The 18,849-nt window shown below is 40.1% G+C and overlaps 1 protein-coding gene across 2 annotated transcripts in view; it reads left to right on the top strand.

Moving 5' to 3' along the window:
- PTPRO (protein tyrosine phosphatase receptor type O) overlaps window positions 1-18,849 on the top strand; it is a 65,374-nt gene that overhangs the window by 22,094 nt on the left and 24,431 nt on the right. For both annotated transcript variants that reach the window (XM_066319537.1, XM_066319536.1), the window contains exons 7-12: window positions 230-350; window positions 2,211-2,404; window positions 4,855-4,966; window positions 10,238-10,389; window positions 12,749-12,869; window positions 16,334-16,473. In XM_066319537.1, coding sequence (XP_066175634.1) covers window positions 230-350; window positions 2,211-2,404; window positions 4,855-4,966; window positions 10,238-10,389; window positions 12,749-12,869; window positions 16,334-16,473 — 840 coding nt within the window. The remainder of the gene's footprint in view (window positions 1-229; window positions 351-2,210; window positions 2,405-4,854; window positions 4,967-10,237; window positions 10,390-12,748; window positions 12,870-16,333; window positions 16,474-18,849) is intronic.

Here is an 18,849-nt window from a genome sequence, read left to right as displayed (position 1 = left end):
ACCTTATGCAGCCAGGCAAGTGCAATTCTCTGAGTCAGATCATTTGTGAAGTCAGTCCTGACCACTTCCACAGTTTGGTCATGTGAGGCTTAATGAATGATGTTCTTGCTGTCAATGCCAATGTGTTTGGATCCAGGCCTTTTGTAACTGGAGTCATTGAAGTACAGTCTCAACATTCTTTTAATAATCAAGTAAATGCTTTATATCTGACGAGTTCCTCTCCTCCTAGGTGAATTCAAGCAGCAGCCTCATTGAAAATCTTGTTCCTGGTGCCCAGTACCAAGTTGTGGTTTACCTACGGAAAGGACCATTGGTTGGACCTCCTTCTGATCCTGTCACATTTTCCATTGGTAACCCCTGAACCTACTGATTGAAATGCATTTATTTGTTTTTAGGGTGTTTTTGTTTTAAAATATGTGTAGTATGTTCATTAAGTCCTGTAGACCATGCCTTGATTTTCTCAAGATTTACTCTCATTGAGTAGATCTCAATGTTCTCTGCTTTACGATTTGGAAATGAGAAGAACCCTCTGAGACTGACAATAACATTTTCAAGAATTAGGATTCCACCAGGTCATTTAGGAGAGAATTCAGTAACTTACAGTTTCAGTGTAATTTACTTTGTTAAGATTACCACTTAAATAAAATATATTAAAGTGAGAGAGAGGGAAAATAGAAAGAGATTCAGTGTAGAGAGTTACATTTGCAGAGAAATATTAAACCTGTGTCACCCAGCTTCTCCTTTTGACAAAACGTCTGCTCAGTGGGACAGCAGGTGGCTGAAAGTTAGAGATCTTCAGTATTTTAAATGCTGCTTCTTCTCTGTGATATAGGGAAGAAAGTGAAACAGAAAAAATGTTATCCTGTTAAGAATTTATTCTTTAAATGAAAGCCAATATGTGGCCTAGTGATTATGGTGAGAGACTTACCATTCTAGTCAATCTCCTTGTATATTTTCGTACACATTTGATCTGAAGAAAAATTTGTAAAGTATGCTATATTTCAGGAAAGGAAAAATTAGTAAGTCAATATATCTATACTTCAATGTTAAAATTTCAATTATTGGACAGTTTTTACAAATGCTTTTGATCTTTCTCACTGCAGTTCAGAAATCTGAAAAATGCTACTTTTATTTGCAAAAGTAAAATCATATATAGCCAAAGTAAATAAGTTCCTCAATTTTCTCCACTTTTTTATGGCTTTACAACCATAAAAGTTTCTTAGAAAACTGAAAATGGCAATCAGTTTCTATCTAAAACATCTCATAACTTTCTTATTATACAGTGGCTGTTTTTATGCAGTTAAACAACAATTGCATGAGTTTTCATAACAGTTTATTGAATATGATACTAAAATAATAGAACTGAAAAACAAATTGTTCTGTGAACTTATTAGTGGTGGCTAACTATGAATGAAACTCAAATAAAATAAAATGCACTTTAAAGAGTTCCATTCTCCCCACATTTATCCTAAGGCTCATTTTCACAGGGTGAGTATTAGCAGTTTAGAGAAAGCAAAGCAAAGATGTGGTAAGTGATTTATAAAGGTAAAGGCAATCGTGCTAACATGGGCTGAAGTAATCTGGGTGCTGGTCTGAGTTCTGACCCAGTGTGCAATAGCTGGGGCTCTGCAACCCTTGCAAATGTTAGTTCTAAGTCCTTATTTAAGTACCCTCAATGAAGTCACGAAGAATAATTGCTTTCCAGGCCATACAGGTTGCAGAAGTTGACCCTTATATGACATTCTTCAAATCACTTGACTCTCTCTCAGTGTCACTGTCTGTGAGGCAAGAATAGCAATACTTGACAGAACCTTTGGGTTCCCGAGGGAAGGAGGGCTAGGGATGAAAACATTCCTTTCTCAGAGTGCTCTGGCTTTTGATGTTTTTGTTTTTGAGTTTCTTGAAATATCTCCTAAACCTCCTGATTTTCAAAGTAGAATTGAACCCTCCATTTACGAGAAATCAAGCCCCTGTGCTTCATCTCAAGCTAAGCAGCCAACACCAAGTGGTCTGCAGCCACTTTTGAAAAAGTAGTTTTAAACTGGAGAACAAATGCTTAAAATATGGCATTTTGTCCAGGAAGTTCTTGGGGTTTAAAGTCACGAAAAAAAACAGAAATAGGTAGAACTCAATTGATGAAAGGTATAATTTTAAAATAAAGTGAACCTGATAACACATGCACATTACTAACCATAATTTCTGGTTTACAGTGCCCACTGGAATAAAGGATCTGACACTTTACCCTTTGGGACCTACTGCTGTGGTTCTGAGCTGGAACCGACCTTTCCTTGGGGTTTTCAGGAAATACGTGGTGGAAATGTTTTACTTCAACCCATCAACGATGACCTCAGAGTGGACAACCTACTATGAAATAGCAGCAACTGTCTCCTTGACTGCCTCCGTGGTAAGTGACCATTCCTGCCTTGCTTTCCCATGCCTGGGTGGCCCTGGCACCTTGTGACACTCCCTTTCCCAGCCTTTCCCCCAGGAATATGCATATTTGCATTTAAACCTGGCACTTTTTTCCCCAGCAAAGCAGAGGAAATGGCCAAGGGTGCTGGAGGCATTTTCTGGTCTAAAGGCACTGCCAGCTGAACCATGCTAAATTTTAAGCAGAGCAATGAGACAGGAGATTAGCCTCCTTTTTTTGTTGTTGCTGTTGTTCAGCAAATCCAGAGGCAGCTTCAGTTTGTGGGTCAGTTTGTCAGTCAAGGCTTTAAAAGTTCCATCATCTCCTCAGGGGGTGTAGTCCAAAGGCTTATCTACATAATTAATATTGATGGTATGGATTTGGGGCTTGCAGGCTGGTCTTGCAGTGTGCCATGTGGAAGGCTTAGCTGTGGTTTTTTGTGGGAAAAAAAAAAAAAAAAAAAAAAAAAAAAAAAAAAAAAAAAAAAAAAAAAAAAAAAAAAAAAAAACCCTCCATGTTTCTGAAGACACAAAATCCAAAATCTTAGGCCAGGACTTTATCTAGGTGAACACTGGTCTCTATAAGAACACGCTCACACGTGTTCACAGGTGTCTTTGCAGACATAAAGTGAAATTTTCCTCCTCTTTCCCATTATTTCCTGGAGAAGGTGAAAAGATTTTACTCAGACTTCACTGTAGTGCAAGATAGAAAGCAATTCCAGCTGAAATTAGTTGTTCGGAAAGTTATGAGTATGCAAAAAAGATAGCAATAACTTCTTCTGCTGGTGAGAGCCACAGTGATTTACTGTAATTGATTTGCATAATACCATTTGTGGAGTCATTTTGGCTCCAGCAGCTTTACTGTAATTGGGTATGTGACTATAAATCTAACACATAAATCTCCAGGGAAATTAAAAACAAAAAATAACTTACCAAACTGGTAATTAATATCTTGTAATCATGACGCAGCACAAATAGATTAATAGCTGAGTGATCTAAGTCATCCAAGAAATAAAGCTATCATGCAGAGTTAATGTGGTTCATTAGAAAAGGAGATGATGTTGTCCCTTACTGTTGCAAAACCTGCAGAAGGAAGCCAAGTTGGAATTCCTTTGTCTGGATTTCAATCTGAAATTCAAGTGCTGTATTGCAGCTAAAGTGAGCACTTCTTCAAGGATTATTTTAAAGACTAACCCTGAATTAGGAAAAGAATATTTCCCTCTTCTTCCCTTGTGGCATTTAATGTACAGGTAGGGACTGGTGAACTTTTGTTTGGGTTCTCTGGTGGTGCTGCAGAATCCCTCTGATCCCTATGATCTGCTGGCACCTCTGAGTGGTGTATTCTGAAGCAACCATGAGAAGAATCAAAAAATCAATGTCTCTAACAGCATGAAACAATCAAGTATTATTTCCTGGAGGCTTAACATTTGATAAGAACCTTTGGAACTGGATTTGTCTTTTCACACTGTTTAGTTTCTTCATTCATTTTGTGCTCTGCAACTTACTTGAAAATTGTCAAAGCGATGTTGGTATTTTCAGTATGACGCCAGGGGCATGTCAGAAGAAGTCCAAGCATCTTCAAGGCTTTGGTGTCAATGTGGATACAACTTCTTCCAAAAATCATGAAAAGAACAGGTCACGCCACCTATATTGGCATTGCCTTGTAGTATCTGGAGAAAAAAGATCTGTAAAAGTAGCAATTTCTACATTGTTGAAATTGTTCATCATTTTCAATATGCTTTTATTTTGAATTTTTAATATATCAGGAGGCTTTTCATTTAAATATGAATGAATATCTTAAATGTTCTGTGCTGTCAGTGGAAGAATTAGAATTTTAACTTAAATATTATGTGCAATACTATAATATAAAACATATTGCTTTTTATACTTAATTTATATCTCATTTATATTTACATATATAATTTATGTCTCATAAGTCATTTATGTTTCATTCCCATTCCATTTATAATAAATGATAATAGAAAGTGAAATACACTTGAAAAATTGGGAAAAAATACAGCTTTTAAAGTGACAAAAACATCACTTCTGATTTATCCTCCAGGCCCAGTTAATCAAACTAGAAACATCTACATTTTCCAGTTAAATATTTTGCCTTCGTCACACTGAAATTGTGATGGAAGCTTGCTCTGTGTGAATGGTTCTTTCCACCTTGGAAATCTTTTGAGATCTCCGTGGTGGACAGAACCTGCCACCAGGTGGATGTGGATGAGCAGCAGAGCCATCCCAACTGTGCTTGCTCCCCTTGTACAGACTTTTTAGTAAATTGAAAGGCCAAATTTCAGAGATTTCCACTGAAGGAAGGAATGAGAGCTCAGAAAAATGAGTGTGGGCACAGGGTTTATAAATGCTGTTGTGTTTCAGAAGTCCTGCCTCGTGCTGCTGAGTTCTCTCCTGAGCTGCTCTTTGTGTTTTGTCCCTTTACAGAGAATAGCCAACCTGCTGCCTGCTTGGTATTACAATTTCCGGGTCACCATGGTGACCTGGGGGGAGCCAGAGCTGAGCTGCTGTGACAGCTCCACCATCAGCTTCATAACAGGTAACCAGCCAGCTGAAAACATTGTGGGTGTGCTCCCGGGGGCAGAAGCACTGACAAAGTCTGACCTGGGCACTGTGTTTCATCTACAGAGAGTTGCAAGTTAGGATATTTATCAGCTAAGTGGTTTTTTTGGTTGTTGTTTTTGTTTGGTTTGGTTTTGGTGTTTGGTTTTTTTACTGTTTTGTTTTTAAGTCTCTGAGGACTGCTTTAAATGACCATATAAATAAAATTTTCCTATGCCAAGCACAGTGCTTGACTGCTCTGTTGCAGTCCACCATCAGCTGAGTGCACGGCTCCAGTGAGGGCTCCTGCTCAACTTTTACCACAACCATACATTTGACACATTGAGAAGTTAATAGGTAAATCAGTAAACCCGAATTTCTAGGTTTCTCCATATTATGAAACACTTTTTCATTTCTCTGCAATATTTCCAAGTGGTTTTTTCCTCCTTTTTCACCCTCCCAGTAATCCCCAGGTCAGAGCATGACCTGTGATAGCACCAAGAGAAGTGAGCTGATATTGATATCCACATGGATTTCCCTCTTCTACTTGGAGCCAGCCATGGATTAAACACACTCTGGCATCTCTTGGCAGATTCTTTGGATTTGGATCTTCAGTATGTCCAACAGATCAGCCACAGAGGGAGCAGCATGAAAGAGGCCCTGTTAGCACCTTGCCATGAATCATTTTGCTTTTAAGTGTCCCTGTTTAATTCATCTTGTTGAAGCTTAGCTGATTGAAAGCAGTAAATAATTCAATTTTACTGTGGGGCGAAATGAAGTACGACCTGCTCTTCTTCGCCATCTGTAGGAATCAAAATACAAGGAAAATCAGGGTATAATGTCCCAGCCACTCACTCCAAAGCAGACACTAGCCTAGTCCCAGATTTTCTGTTTGGTGAGAGTTGGAGAATGTAGCTGAAAAAGTCACGCAATAAGACCCGTTTTTGGTGATGATTTATATAGACTCTGTGCCCCAGAGAGCCGCAGCAGAAAAGTCATCAGCAGCTAAAGTTGTAGCTCCACTGAAATCAACAGAAGCCTTCCCATGCTGAGATACCTGATCCCAGACTACTCTGCTGACAAATTCTGGCACTTTTCAGTGTTTCAGAACTGCAGCCTGGTGGAGGGTCTCCAGGGATATTCGTCGTCCTTTGGCATCAATCAGCTTTTCTGTAGCACTGTAAGGAAGCAATTTTCCAGCTGGTTGGTTGCTGTATGAGGGAAAAAATGTCTTTTCCAACTGATTTGGGTACCAGGTTCAGCATTTTAGAGTGGAAATATTCCAGTGGGATATTCACTTCAGTATTGTATCTCCAGACACCTGCAGCAGGAATGAGGGAGATTCTGGGTCTTCTAAAATATAATCTGTCATCAATACCAATCTAGATCTCTGTATGATGACAGGAAAGACTGTTACTGCTCTTAAATGAAAAATGAAGTAACTTCTTGACGAGCAGATGCAGACAAAATCAGATATGGATGAATCTCTAAACATCATCCATTTGTGGTTGGCAAAACACAATGTTTGTATCAATGGTTAATATCTCTTATTATCAAGGGTTTATACCCTGTGTTTCTGATCTGATTTTTTCTGGTTTTAATATCCAGTCCAAAATACTTGTTGCACTTCCATCTTACTGATTGAAGAGACACAAACCTGCATTTTTTTTTTAATAGATTCCATTGAACTCTTCAGATGCTCTCACTTTTAGGTGTTTTCCCATGTTAGGTTTTTTTCCTCATTCTGCCTCTCTAATTTTTTATTGTCTTTACTAAAGTACATAAAACATGCAAGTATGATACCAGCCTGCTCAATGCTCCTAATAGAGGCACAATCATCTCCCTATTCAAAGCCCTCCTGTGTGTGCATCTAGATGATTGCATTTCCTGCATCATCACACTGGAGGTCTGTGTTGATTTACTTCTGTTTTATTCTAACAGAATTTATCGCTTGTTGTCTACATGCTCTTTTCCAACAGACCCAACTGCACACCTGGCACATTGAAATTCACTTTGTTTGAGCAGGGCCAGCACAGGGAGCAATATTTCACAGCTCAGCCCTGACCAAACCCTGCCCTCCTCTGCCAGTTGCCACGTTACTTGCATGGTTCATCAATGCTGCTTTTACTTTCAGGGTGTTGATGAAAATGTTGAATAGCAATGAGGTATTGAAATCACACCGTGATTTTAAGTGAAGAGTCCTAACAAAGAAAGCTGATTTGGTCAAATTGCAAGCACTTACCTGTAGATGGTCAGTGCTGAATGTGAGCATTAAATGCACTCCTGTCCTCTGATTGCCTTATTACTTGCAATCTCTCAGCTTTGCCCAGGAACTGCAGTAAGGCTAACTTGTGAGTCTTGCCAGTTTGTCATGTCCGCAGGTTTGAAATGTTTGTTCTCAGTTAGGTGCTGTCTTTTCATGGCTTTAAGTTACCAGGGGACTGAGAGTTCTTTCTCATCTTTAGCCTCTTTCCTCCCAGACAGCAGATGGTTTTATGGGGCACTTGGTCCCTTTCTGCGTCGTTTTGAACAGTGCAACCTCCCCTGCACAGGTTGCCAGGAACTAAAACAAACCAAAAAAAAAAAAAAAAAAAAAAAAAAAAAAAAAGCGCACCAAAACCCCCTAAATTTTAAAAATACTGCAGTGGAGGTTTTGCAGGCTTGACAGTACACCATCTGCCAGTTCTGTGTGCAATTGGAGAGCCAACCTCCACACCTGGAGGGTAAGCTGTGAGCTTGAGATTCAAAACCAGAGTAGAAGGATCAGCTGGGAGTGTGAGGATGCAGCTTGCAGAAAGCTCAGAGCGGACATCTCCTGATGCAGGATCCCACTGCTCCTGTGGGGCTGGGGCTGTGCTGAACTGCAGGACTTGTGATGATGAGATGTAGCTCTCTCCCACAGCAACTGGGGAGATGTCCCCAGCAGCATGGGTGAGGTTTGGGGATCCAAGAGACTTATCAGAAGCAGCATTTGTTCTCCCAGCTCCTCCAGCAGCAGCTGCATGCCGTTGTTTTACTCAGGGAGACATCCTGGCGCTGCCAGGGTTGCTGTGGTGACTAATGAGCTTTTAATGCCACCTGCTGTAAACAGCTGGATTTAAAACAACCACGAGCAAAGGCTCTTTGGACCACCAGCATTTGCTTTTTACAAGGAGAATGCCTTTATCTTTGGAGAAGCAAAAGGAGTGAGAAAGACAGACTCTTGGTGCTGATGACTGCCACCACATGTGCTGCCTCTTGGTCCCCTGGGTGTTTCCAGATGTGGCTTCAGGTCAGGTCAACAGCAGGGTGTGACTCCCCACAGCCTCTCTGTGCTCCCCAGAACCTCGTGCTAGGGGAGTGGCTCACACCAGCCCTGGCCCTTGGTCTCATTTGACATGTCCTGGACATTCACTGTCATGAAAGCATACCATCAATAATAAGGTGCAGGGGGAGATCATTATTCGTGGATAAAGATTCATGTCAGTCATGGCTTTAAACTGCAAGGAATACAGGATCCATGCCCAGGAATGGGCTGAGGACTTTAAAAATTAAAAGAAGCACTGCTTTAAGGGTTCTATATTAAATCAGGTTGCTTCTCCTCAACGGCATAAAAGGACATTTTCAAGATTAATTTGGGAGAATAGTCTCACTAAACATTTCTAAATGGCTCTAAACTGTCTGTGCATTGCTGCCTTCCTCAGCGATTCCTTCAGTAAATCTGTTCCCTAATAATGTCAAAGTCGAAGGAGCCTCCGTGAAAGCAGCAGTGACATCTTGTGGCCCCTTCCAGAAAGCCCGAGCTCCGAGGCCATCCTGCATTCCCTGTCACCCACAGCTGAGCTGGCACCCAGGGCTCTGCTCCTCTGACCTGCCCTGGCATGAACACCCTGCAGGGATTGTGCAGAGGAAGACCAGGCAGTTCACACTGTAATGGTTTCAGTTTATAACTGGGTAGAAATACTGGTTATGTAGTGGGTTTACATTTGTTGAATTTTGTTTGTTAAATTTAGTGTAGTGGTTTAAGTGTGGGGGTTTTTTTTTGTCGTGAGATTAGGAGAAAAATGTAAGTTTAAGTTAAAGGTATAAAGATGGTTTTATTGACACACATTAAAGGAAGGAAAAATGAGAAATAAAATTAAATTTTTAAAACACTTTTTTTCTTTTACAAACTGTCAACTTTTTAATAAGCAACACAAAGAGACAACACTTGCAATTTTTAGTTAGTTTTTTGACATTTTCCCTACTGTGCTCCTCAAGAATGGGCCAAGCACAGAGATTATACCTTTCCTTGTTGTACCCAGGTTATCTCCTGGGAAGGGATCTTCAATTTTGGGTCTCCCCTCACTATTAATTTAACTCTTCTCTGGGGTCCTGTACCTTTGAATTGGGCATTCAAGGTGAGCTGGCCAGCTCTGCTCCCTCCACAGGTGAGAGGCACCTCCCAGAGGGAATCCTCATCTTAAACACCGATTTTAGGAGGAAACGAGTCATGCTGGTGGTTGCTGTCTTTCTGCATGTCACAGCTGATGAGAGAGCTAGCTAGGGAGGGTGGCTGAGTCCCAGTCCCTGGGGGTGTTTGAAGGACATGTGGTTGTGGTGCTGATGGGGACATGGTTTGGTGCTGGGTTAACAATTGGTCTCAGTCTTAAAGGTCTTTTCCAGCATGAGTGACTCTATGTTACATGGGCTGCAGAGAGAGCCAAGGACTTGCTGGCAGCTCCAGAACAAAAAATTCCCTCCCAACAGGCTGAATGGGTTGTGATGGGGCCCTTTTTCACTCCCTTCCACCCTGGGGAAGGTGGTCATAATTTCTCATGCAAAAGTTGTTCTTTGTACATCTGAAGGGTTTGGACTTGTCCTCCTAGGAAGGTGCAAGTTCAGTGAAAAGATTTTTTTTTTCCTATAGAAAGCCTATCAATGTAGGCTTTTTCCTATAGAAAGCCTATCAATCAGTTCAGTAACACAGTGAAGCAACATCTGAGGCTCTTAACTTGAATTTCAGTTTGACTTACAAATGTGACTCAAAAAATTATTTTCATCTGCTGTGATTATTTTTAACTGAAAAATTGCAAAAAGAAATGTTTTTTTGTTCTGATTATCTCCCAGGTTAAACAGTGGCTTTCATATCTTTCAGCTAGTGCTTAAATGCAGTAGCTTTTAATGATCCTTTCCTGCTAGCTTTGTGATATTCTTTTCACAACAACATTCTTTGGCAGAAGTTTATCACTGGATTTGCTAATCAGCCGTGTTAGACCCTGTCTGTAACATGCTTGCCTTCTTCCTTCAGCACCAGTGGCACCCAAAATTACCTCTGTAGAATATTACAACCACCTTTTGTACGTCACCTGGACCTATGGAGGAGATGGTCCTGACCTTTCTCATTCCAGGATGCTGCACTGGATGGTCGTTGCAGAAGGAAAGAAAAAAATCAAGAAGAGTGTAAGTATTAGTATGGAAGGTGGATGGTGTTCTTTTTTTTGTTGTTGAAGGGGGGTGGGCTTTTGCTTGGTTGGTTTGTTTTTCTGAGTTGATAACTCAGAAAAACTTTGACAACTCTGATAATTTTGTATTACTAAGTTCCAGCAAGTTTGGTAGAAGCCAGAAAAACTATTTCCCAGCATTGGCATGCACTTCCAGAGACTTGAGCTCTCAAAACAGCCAGTGGACAAAGTGTTTCTGTAGTGATCCAGTGAAGAGGTTGATAATTTATGTAATTTAAAAAGAGCTTAAAAACTTCTCAGCTTCAGACAGTTAAACATATAAAGTATTATTGTATACAGGTATGGTATTTTCTATTTTTATTTTATTAATAAACAGAGTAAACTACTGGCTGAGTTTTTTTAGTTCATTCAGGTGCTGTTTCTTCCAATTTTCTGACCTTATCCTCATAAATTCTGTGTTCTTCATTTATGTTTGAATACTTAGAGTATTAATAAGAATAGTTAGTTAGTATTTGAATACTTCGAGAATTAGTTAGAGTTCCACTAATTGATGGGATGAGGATTTCACCCAGAATGAGTGCACTTAGAAAACTTGCTAGATGCTAAGGTGTGCTCTTGGAACCTTCTCTTGAACATTTGGAAAATTAGAAGTGTATTTTCAGCAGAAGTGCAAATTGACCAGCAGTTTTCATTTAGATTTTTGTGCAACATCCTAGCTTTCATTAGATTCCTTGTGGCTGCAAAAGCTCACCTATCTGGAGCTTGCTGCCGCATGAATGCAATTATATGACTAGGAGAACCGATAACCTTTCTGAGCAGCAGGAACCTTCAGGATTTGGATCCTTACTTCAAACAAGGAAGAAAACTAGATTTTAATTTTTATCCTACAAATAAAATATTCTATCAATTGAATTTAAAAAAAAAATCACAATTATATCCCTCTCTTCACTTCCTTCAAAAAAATCACGTTTTTTGTAAGCTTATTATTCTTTCAGGAAAAATCTGATTACCATCCAACTTCACTGAATATGAAAATTGCATATTAGATAAATATAAACATTTAATATAAAAATATAAATAAATTTAAACCAAAATTGAATATGTAATTTCAGATTAAACAAAAGTTTGAAGGTTGAGGGTATCTACAATATAGTGTATCTATAAGTAAAACTTTAAAGCTTTAGGGATGTCTTTACAGATGTTTGTCTTTATATTCCTTGTAAGACAAGGGAACCCAGAGGGTATTCTTTAGGAAAACCTTGCAAAAACCTACCTATTTACAGCTAACTTCTATGGTTCTGTTCAAATGGATAATACAGGTACATGCTTGCAGGCATCAGACCTGTTCTCCCAAGCTCTGTTAGTCACTTTCAGAAACTGTTTCCTTTAAAACTTGTACTATATTGTAATATCATAATATAATTTTTTTTACTATTGTTAATATTATTGTCTTTCTTGTGGCGTTATTGAAATAAATAGGTAACATAGTCAGACAGTGTTGACTTTTTCTTCCTGCTCCCTGTGTATTTCCCAAGACTCCACAGAAGTTGGTCAGTTTTTAGAGAAGTGATGAAAATTATTTATGAAATAAAGCCCTATTGGTCTTTATTCAGAACCATCAGTTTCTCTTGCATCTGGAAGCTTCAGCCTGAGAATTAAATGACTGAAAACCAGCATGAAATTCCTGAGTGGGCCCTTTTTAGATAGTCCAGAAATGCCCTCAAAACAGCATGTTCTGAGTTCTGTATCCTTCTCCATGACTCTGGGAAAATGGGAACACCACCTTAAAATAAAAGGAAGACGTTCTGAGACTCAGCTCAGTTTTGGATCTGGCTGCAAACTTGCAGATGATTGAAGTCAGACCCTGAGATCTATTGTCAAATCAACAGGTCTCCAAGAGGTGTTGGACTTGCCCAGATGGAGTTAATTTTCAGCTCTGTAGGATATACAAAGGATTGCCTACACATGACTTGTGTGCTCTTCTTTGAGCTGTCTGACTTGATTTAAATTCCTCTAAAGTTGCAATAGACTCAAGTTCATGGCTTGTTTAGCATTTTGCAAAACTTTAGAAATCTAGATGCTCTCAGTGGTGTGAGGGAGAATTTCTTTTTTTCCTTAAATTTTCACTGGTCACATAGAAAGCACAGCCTAAAATTGTCTTCCTTTTGCCTTGTGCTCTTCTGGTTTCATGGTTGGTATCAGTGGGAACTGGTTGATGTCACGAGCCTGGGGCACACAGATGACATCTGCTGTGACGCACAGGACTCTCTCTGCAGTATTTTGAGTGACCAGGTTAATTTTGTGAGGCAGTTGTGTGGCTTGTATCACGTTTAAGCTGGTGTCCCTTGATTGTTCAGGTAACACGCAACGTGATGACTGCAGTGCTGAGCTTGCCTCCAGGAGACATTTACAATCTGTCAGTGACTGCTTGTACTGAGAGAGGCAGCAATACTTCCATGCCCCAGCTTGTGAAATTAGGTAAGAAATGCTTGTTCTTAAATTATTAACTCACCCCACTCATTTGACTGTAAAGTAACTCTGTCAGCAGATGCAGCACCTTCCTTATTTCAGTCATGTACCTGTGAGCCCTTTTCTTTTGCAAAACTGTAATTTTCACCTCGCCTTGCTGTGAAGATTGTCTCTTGCCTGGGTGTGTGAAGCTACTCTCCTAAAATGGTTTTGCTCAAGAGGAGCAAGAGCGGCAAAATTTGACTGTAAGTGGAAGTAGGAGCTGGGAAATCACTTAGTGTCTTGCTGAGAGAACAAGCCAACTTCATAGCTGCTTGCCTAAGATCTTGAACACATATAGGTTTTGAGAATGGCAATCCAGGATTCACAGATGAACTTTTCACTAAAAAAACAGAACCTTCCTTTCTACCTTTCTGTTTCTGACAAGCTTATTTCTACATCTCTCTGCCACTTGGTCTGCTTTCCTGTCTCCCCTCCTCTTTCCCTGGACATCTGCAAAGTCTTTCAACAGCAAAATATTACCTTTAAATGCAAATTAATGATAGCACTCTTTATAAAAGTAGTCAGATTCGTGAATGTGGAACCCAGCTTCATTTTAAGATAAATATGTGTAATATACTCATAGAAACAAAAGAAAACTCGAGAGCTTGATCCTTAATGTAAGAGTTTCAAATATAACTTTCTATCTAATATCTTTACCTGGGAGGAAGACTGGATACTGCACTGTTGCACCTTAAGAAATTTTAGTTATCTTTCGAATGTATGTGGAGGTTTTGAGCCCTAGGTACTAAACCACTGAAATTTCCAAGTGCACCAAACTGCTTTTGCAGGCATTAGCTCCACTGAGAAGGTGGGTAAGGAAGAGTTTGTAATTTCAGAGTGGATTATCTTCTCTACGTGAATAATAATCCTTTTGTGAGTCACCATGAGAGAAGTGAATTTAAAAGACTCTGTAATTTCTAATTGGATTAGAGCTCTTGAAACAACTATTGTCCATTTATGTTTCTCAGAATTCTTACTCACAGCGCTGAGGCAAACAGTATAGACATAACAATCTGAAGTTCTTGCAGGTCCTAATACCAACGGCAATATTTGAAAGATGTAGACAAATTCCATGAGTTTTCTTTTCCCTGTGCAAATCATCTCCATTTTTTTCCCCACGCTGTACCTGCGCAGTTACATGTATGTATTTGCTCCTGTGACTGAGTGGGTGAATGTTTTGGGGTGAGTATCACCCCCTGCTAGCATTGTCCAGATATTTTAGGGTGGTATTTCAAAAGACCAGCTAGCTTTGTCTTTCAGGCAGACCCACAAGCCTTATTCCTGTTGTCCACACTGCCACAGGGTTGTATCTTCCTGTTCTTTCTTATAGATGGGCACTCTTATTGAACTTGGATGGGTACTTTGCCCTTCAGTGGCAACAAAGAGAAGGTGGAATGAATTCCGTTCCAATGAACCCCTTCTAAACTTTTGGGTGTGGAGTTTTGTGTTGGATTGAGTTTGACTTTTTTTTTCCTTTATGATGTTTGAACTTTGAAAAGACAAAGGTGGGGACATTTTGCCAGAGGTTTTCCCTCTCTCTGTTTCTGAGGGCAGCAATGGGAGTTGTAATTAGCAGTAGTGGAAACTGACTCCAAGTGATAGACGACTCAGCACTTGGCAGTCACTTAAGCATTCCTGCCAAATGTTCTTCCCTCCATGATGTTTGCTTCATTCTGGCAGCATTCCACCTGCAGAAAAATCGAGCCATTTGCTGGAAGCAAAAGGAGGATTTGCTTGGGACGCTGCCCAAATGCAAAGCTTGTATTTTAATTGAGGCCATTTTTTTTTTACCTGGAGCAAGGGATGGAATGTGTTTCTGAGTCCAAGAGCAGATACATGTGTGTAATTATGAGAGAGGGACACTGTCTCGGGTAGCACTGGGACAATATGTGCACTGCAAGCCTCATGACACACGTGAATGTGCCTCAGTCCCTGTGCAATTTTTTACAAAATGGCAATATGGCTTGGGCAGACTCCAACCCCAGAACACAGATCTGATTGTTTCAGGATCAGATACATCTCCAAAATGTCTATAACTACTTGAGCAAGTCCCTTGTGCCAAGGTCCTTATGACAGCATCTCACAGACTGAGGATAACAAATTATTTGTGGAAGGAAAAAAAAAATTCAACCCAGAATGTTCTTGTGCATCACATATTGTATGCAGTGTGTCAGAATCCCAAAATCGGGTCATTGTTTGAGAATTACAGCTTTAATTAAACCTCCACAGAATAGGAGATCTAAAAACTGCACAGAACAACTCAGAAATGTACAACCCAAATTTTACAGTTTGTGAAGGCAAAGCAGAAGAGCCCAGGAGGCCTGAGGGGTGGAAAGCTAGGGGGTTGCCAGTATCCATCACGAGAAGTCATCAGGATGAAAATTAGGATTAAGCACTGGTGTTTAAATAATACTGAGGAGAAAAAGTATCTTTTATATCAGCACTATTGTTGGTTTTCCAGGATTCTAACACATTATGCTTAGGCTGTTTGCTCCTCTCCTGGTCCTCAAGATTTTCCCCACTGTTCAGTGCTTTCCATTCCCCAAGTTGGTCTGGGTGTGGTTACAGTGAGGGGTAATTTCCACAGGGGTTATGGGGCAGGGACATGGCCCTGGAGGCAGCAGCCAAGGCCACTGGACATGGGAACAGAGGTGCTGAGTGCACCATCCATGTTTCACAACATTTCTAATGCAGTCATTTCCAGGACACCCTCCATCTAGCACTATTGTTATAGGGTTGTCCCCTGCTTCACAGACTCTTGTATTTGTTTGCCTATTGTTGCTTCATCCAGTGCAAAAGCAATGAAAATCAAAATAATTAATTGAGGACCTCTGGAGATCTGGATTTCTTTGCAATCCTACAAGTCATGGAAGTCAACACAGTTCCAGTAGCCCTTAAATGTTAGCCAGAGGTAAAAAAAAAGGCTAGAGGTTTGAGGTTTTTTAACTGGTAATTGGCTAAATATTTCGTCTGCTGCAGTTAAAGGAACCAAGGCAGCCTTTAAAGAAGCAGCTTCCCACAAGTATAGTCTCCTGGGCAGGCCTTGTGAAGAAAAGCCTTCTCAGGCCAAGTATGTTGCTAACAGGTGGACAGGGATCTTTTCTGAAAGAGCTCCTGCTAACATTGTTCTATGAATAGAATCCACTGATCATCCTTAAACAAGGGCTCTGCTGAGAAGGGAAGTGAAGTAATTATCCAGCTGTCCAAATATAGAATGGTTTAAATAGAGAAGAAAAACCAACACACTTCATCATCTTCCCATTTTACAGTGGTAGTTTGTCATCATGAGAGGATTTACATTGGTGGACTTTATCTGAAGGAAATGAAAGATAGAAGGGCATCAGGCATTGCTTTTGATTTTTTTCATTTTTCTCAGTTGTCTAGAAACTTAAAGATAAGCTTAATGAAAGGAGATTTTTCTCTTATACCAGAACCAGCTCCTCCAAAATCTCTTTTTGCTGTCAACAAGACTCAGACCTCCGTCACTCTGCTGTGGGTGGAAGAAGGAGTGGCTGACTTCTTTGAAGTCTACTGCCAACAGGCCGGATCTGGCCAGGAAACAAAAGTCCAGGTATGTGTCTCTTCTTTGGTGTCCACTCTTCATCCCAGAATTAAACCTTTAAAAGCTAAACTACCAAAGCTGCATTTCAAATCCTAAAATATTTTTGTTGTTTTGCAATATTAAGGTTGACCTCTGCCTAATTGATGAGATTATAGAACTGGTTGGAGAGAAACTATGTGCATCCAGCAGTGTCAGTGGAATTAGCCCTGATACACTGTCCAAAATCTAACATAAAACAAAGGGAATGCCAATGAGCAAGAAGGGGGAAATGGTCAGGTAGCTTCATAAGGAATGGGGAAAATAGACATAGTTAGATGCCACAAGATTTCTGATACAGTATTTAATTATTTCTGGAATACTTTATTCGTGGTTTTTTGAGGTCTGTTAACTGAAGTTCAGTAGGAGCTTCCTTGGTATTCAAAGAGTACCTTTATGCAAATGTAGCTGCTCCTCATGCATTTTATCTCAGGGTATTTTCTTCAAGATCCACTTCCTGAGCCTCACATATGAACCTCCATTTCTTTCTGTCCAGTCAGGTGCCTGTGCTCAGCAGCCAGTGTAAATATATGGTATTTAAATGGGTAATGCTGTTCAGTGAAAAAATAAGAGAGCAGTAGTAGTTTTAATTCCTTGACATTCAATGCTGTGCAACATGTGAGGTTTACTTTGTGTTTTAGCTGATGATATAATGAATCACTCTGATTATATGCCACAAAACATTATTCTCTCATGGGCACTGTGACATTTAATGGGTAATCATTCAGAAAGAAGTGAAAAATTACCTACTTAAACCACTGATTACCACAAAAGACTCGCACACTCTTTAATCCTATGGAAGATCAAGATCAGTCTGAATTATTTAATATTCTTTTTTAATTGAGACAGACAATAACTAAAGGAAGAAAAAAATAAAATAAAAAAAAAGCTTAAATGCACTTTAATCTTTTGGATAGTTTAGATTCCGTGTCTAGATTCCTGCTTTTTCACACTGAATAGCAAAGGTTGTGAAGTCACTATCATCACTTACCAGAGATTCAAAATAGCGATGAGATCAGGCAAGGAAAATACCAGAGGATTTGCAACTTCAGTTCAGAGCAGATCTGTTTTAAGAAGATCAGGAAAGGACTGCTTCATTTGGCAGATGCTGCAGTGGGAGCCTCATTTGTTGATGGGAACATCTGGCACTGGATAATGCATAGAGATTGTCAGCTCGCTCCTCATTAGATTCATCACTATCTTTTCTGTTTCCATTAAAAACTGGGAAGGGCTCCTTTCTGAGCTGCAGGAAGGGATACTTTCCAAGTAGAGTGGTGAAAATTCTTGGTGATTCTCCAGGCTAATTACATGAACATTTTTGTCCCTTTCCTGCATCTTTAAATCAGTGAAATGAAAAGCAACAGCTTTCCAATTTCGAACATCTTGGATTTGAGCTGACTAATTTAAATTTCCCAGAGGGGAAAATGGAAACACCCAACCAAGTCCAATTGCCAAAGAGTGGCTCCTCAGCTCAGGCAATAAAAATCTCCCTCCCACTCATGTGCATGTGATTTCATCTGTATCATGTACCTCAGATTTGCTCTGCAACAGGAGCTTAGAATTGGGCTGTGACTGACAACAGGCTCTTGCAAATATCCAGTGCTTGGGAATTGTTACAGCACCTTGCATTCCCCATCTGGAGTGGGTTCATTCATAAAACTTCTCCTTCTTTCCCTTCTAAACCACTGGCTCAGCATCCCTGTTTTTACAACTGTAACCCACCCCAGGTTCTGCTGGACAGTCCGGAAAACCAAGAGCCTTAAGGATCTTTAAGTCAGTGCATATGTTGTTCTTGCTGTGTTTGTTTTCTATTGCCCTATCAGCATTTAAAATCCACAAAACTGTTCACAGGTTTCATAGCAATTAAGACATTGTATAAATACATTATGTAGTTTCTGCCAGCCAGAAAAACTGAGGTGTAGGGTGTTTGATCATCATTATTACCAAAAAAACTTTGCTCTAGCTTTGTTTTTCACCTTGACCACTCGAAAGGGCTCACAGGTCTCCACACCCAGAGGAGCTGCTTCAGAGGCAAAGATGACATGCATTCAAATCAGAATTGTCATTTCATTCATGGCAGAGGTTGTGACTGCCTTGGCTGTTCTTTGAATAAAAATAATATGGTTTTCCTGCTACCTCTGTGGCTTAGAAACCAGAGCTAATGAGCTGTGCCCACCTCTGGCATGTTCTGGAGGTCACAGTGGGAAGCTCTTCCCTACCAAGCATGTGCCTGACCAACCCACCCTGGGGCATATGTCCCTTTCCTTTTCCCTTTTCCCTTTCCTTTTCCATTTTCCCTTTTCTCCTTTTCTCCTTTTGCCTCTTCCCCTTTTCCCCTTTTCCCTTTTC

The sequence above is a fragment of the Sylvia atricapilla genome, chromosome 5 (assembly GCF_009819655.1).
Source record: "Sylvia atricapilla isolate bSylAtr1 chromosome 5, bSylAtr1.pri, whole genome shotgun sequence".
Lineage (NCBI taxonomy): Eukaryota > Metazoa > Chordata > Aves > Passeriformes > Sylviidae > Sylvia > Sylvia atricapilla.
The sequence above is the reverse complement of the archived record's forward strand: the minus strand, read 5'-3'. Positions and strand labels throughout refer to the sequence as shown.